Below are 923 nucleotides of genomic sequence, written 5' to 3' on the forward strand. Positions count from 1 at the left end.
GGTTTTGTTTTATAAATAATGTTGCATTATGTAAAGCAAATCTCTGTGACACCCAAAGAAGAATTTTAATTAATTAATTAATTAATTCTAATCTCTGTTTTAGATACAAATATATACATTATATATTTTTCTTCTCCGACTGGCTAGCCATGTCGAACAGTTGCTACAACCCATTCATCTACGGGATTTACAACGTAAGCATCGATCTATATTAATTAATTAATTAATATTTCGAGTCACGTCTGACGTTATGTCAATTTTCAGGAGAATTTCAGGAGAGAGTTTCAAGGAAGGTGTTCCTGTAAATCTCGAAGATGGTCAGGCGGCCCGTCGAACGATACCACAGATGCCCCAAGCACCAAATGCTCCGTTAGGTACAACTCGTTGTTTAACAATTATAACAAAAACTATGAAAAACAATTTTTGTGTTTTTAGGTATGAATGGAAGCGATCGACTTCCAGTTCCTATCCTAGCGTGTCGTCGCTTTATAAGGGTGCGTCGATGAAAGGGTCGTTCGTCAACGGTCGTAAATCTAACGACCGGAACAAGAATAAAGGACTCGGTCATTATATTCGTCGGGGGAATCATTGCTCGAACGGAAGCGAAGAATTGTACGTCCTCCCATCGGGGAAGCATAAACGTTCGGAGAACTTCGGATCCGAAGAAATGGGTCTTTAATCGAGAATTTCATTTACATTACGAGAATCAAACTCTGCTCAATATTTCCAATATCCGGGATAGACATGCGCGTCGTGCGTACGAACGAAGGTAAGGAAGATATCTTTTTTTCATTAATATTTCAATGACGCGAACAAACCCTAATTCAATTTGGTTTTTCGAACAGACTTATCGAACTTCACAAAATGTTCAAGGCTGTGAAACTTTTATTACAATAAATAATGGTTTTTTATTAACGTTAAGC

At 37.5% G+C, this 923-nt stretch overlaps 1 protein-coding gene across 1 annotated transcript; it reads left to right on the forward strand.

Moving 5' to 3' along the window:
• The first annotated feature begins 109 nt into the window (after positions 1-109).
• Positions 110-923, forward strand: LOC108629201 (uncharacterized). Its single transcript, XM_018031693.1, has 4 exons — positions 110-194; positions 265-374; positions 436-769; positions 846-923. The coding sequence occupies exons 1-3, from the start codon at positions 150-152 to the stop codon at positions 677-679; spliced, it is 399 nt and encodes a 132-aa protein (XP_017887182.1). The 5' UTR covers positions 110-149; the 3' UTR covers positions 680-769; positions 846-923.

This window comes from Ceratina calcarata, unplaced genomic scaffold, assembly GCF_001652005.2.
Source record: "Ceratina calcarata isolate Rehan_Ccalc_2016 unplaced genomic scaffold, ASM165200v1 scaffold5554, whole genome shotgun sequence".
Lineage (NCBI taxonomy): Eukaryota > Metazoa > Arthropoda > Insecta > Hymenoptera > Apidae > Ceratina > Ceratina calcarata.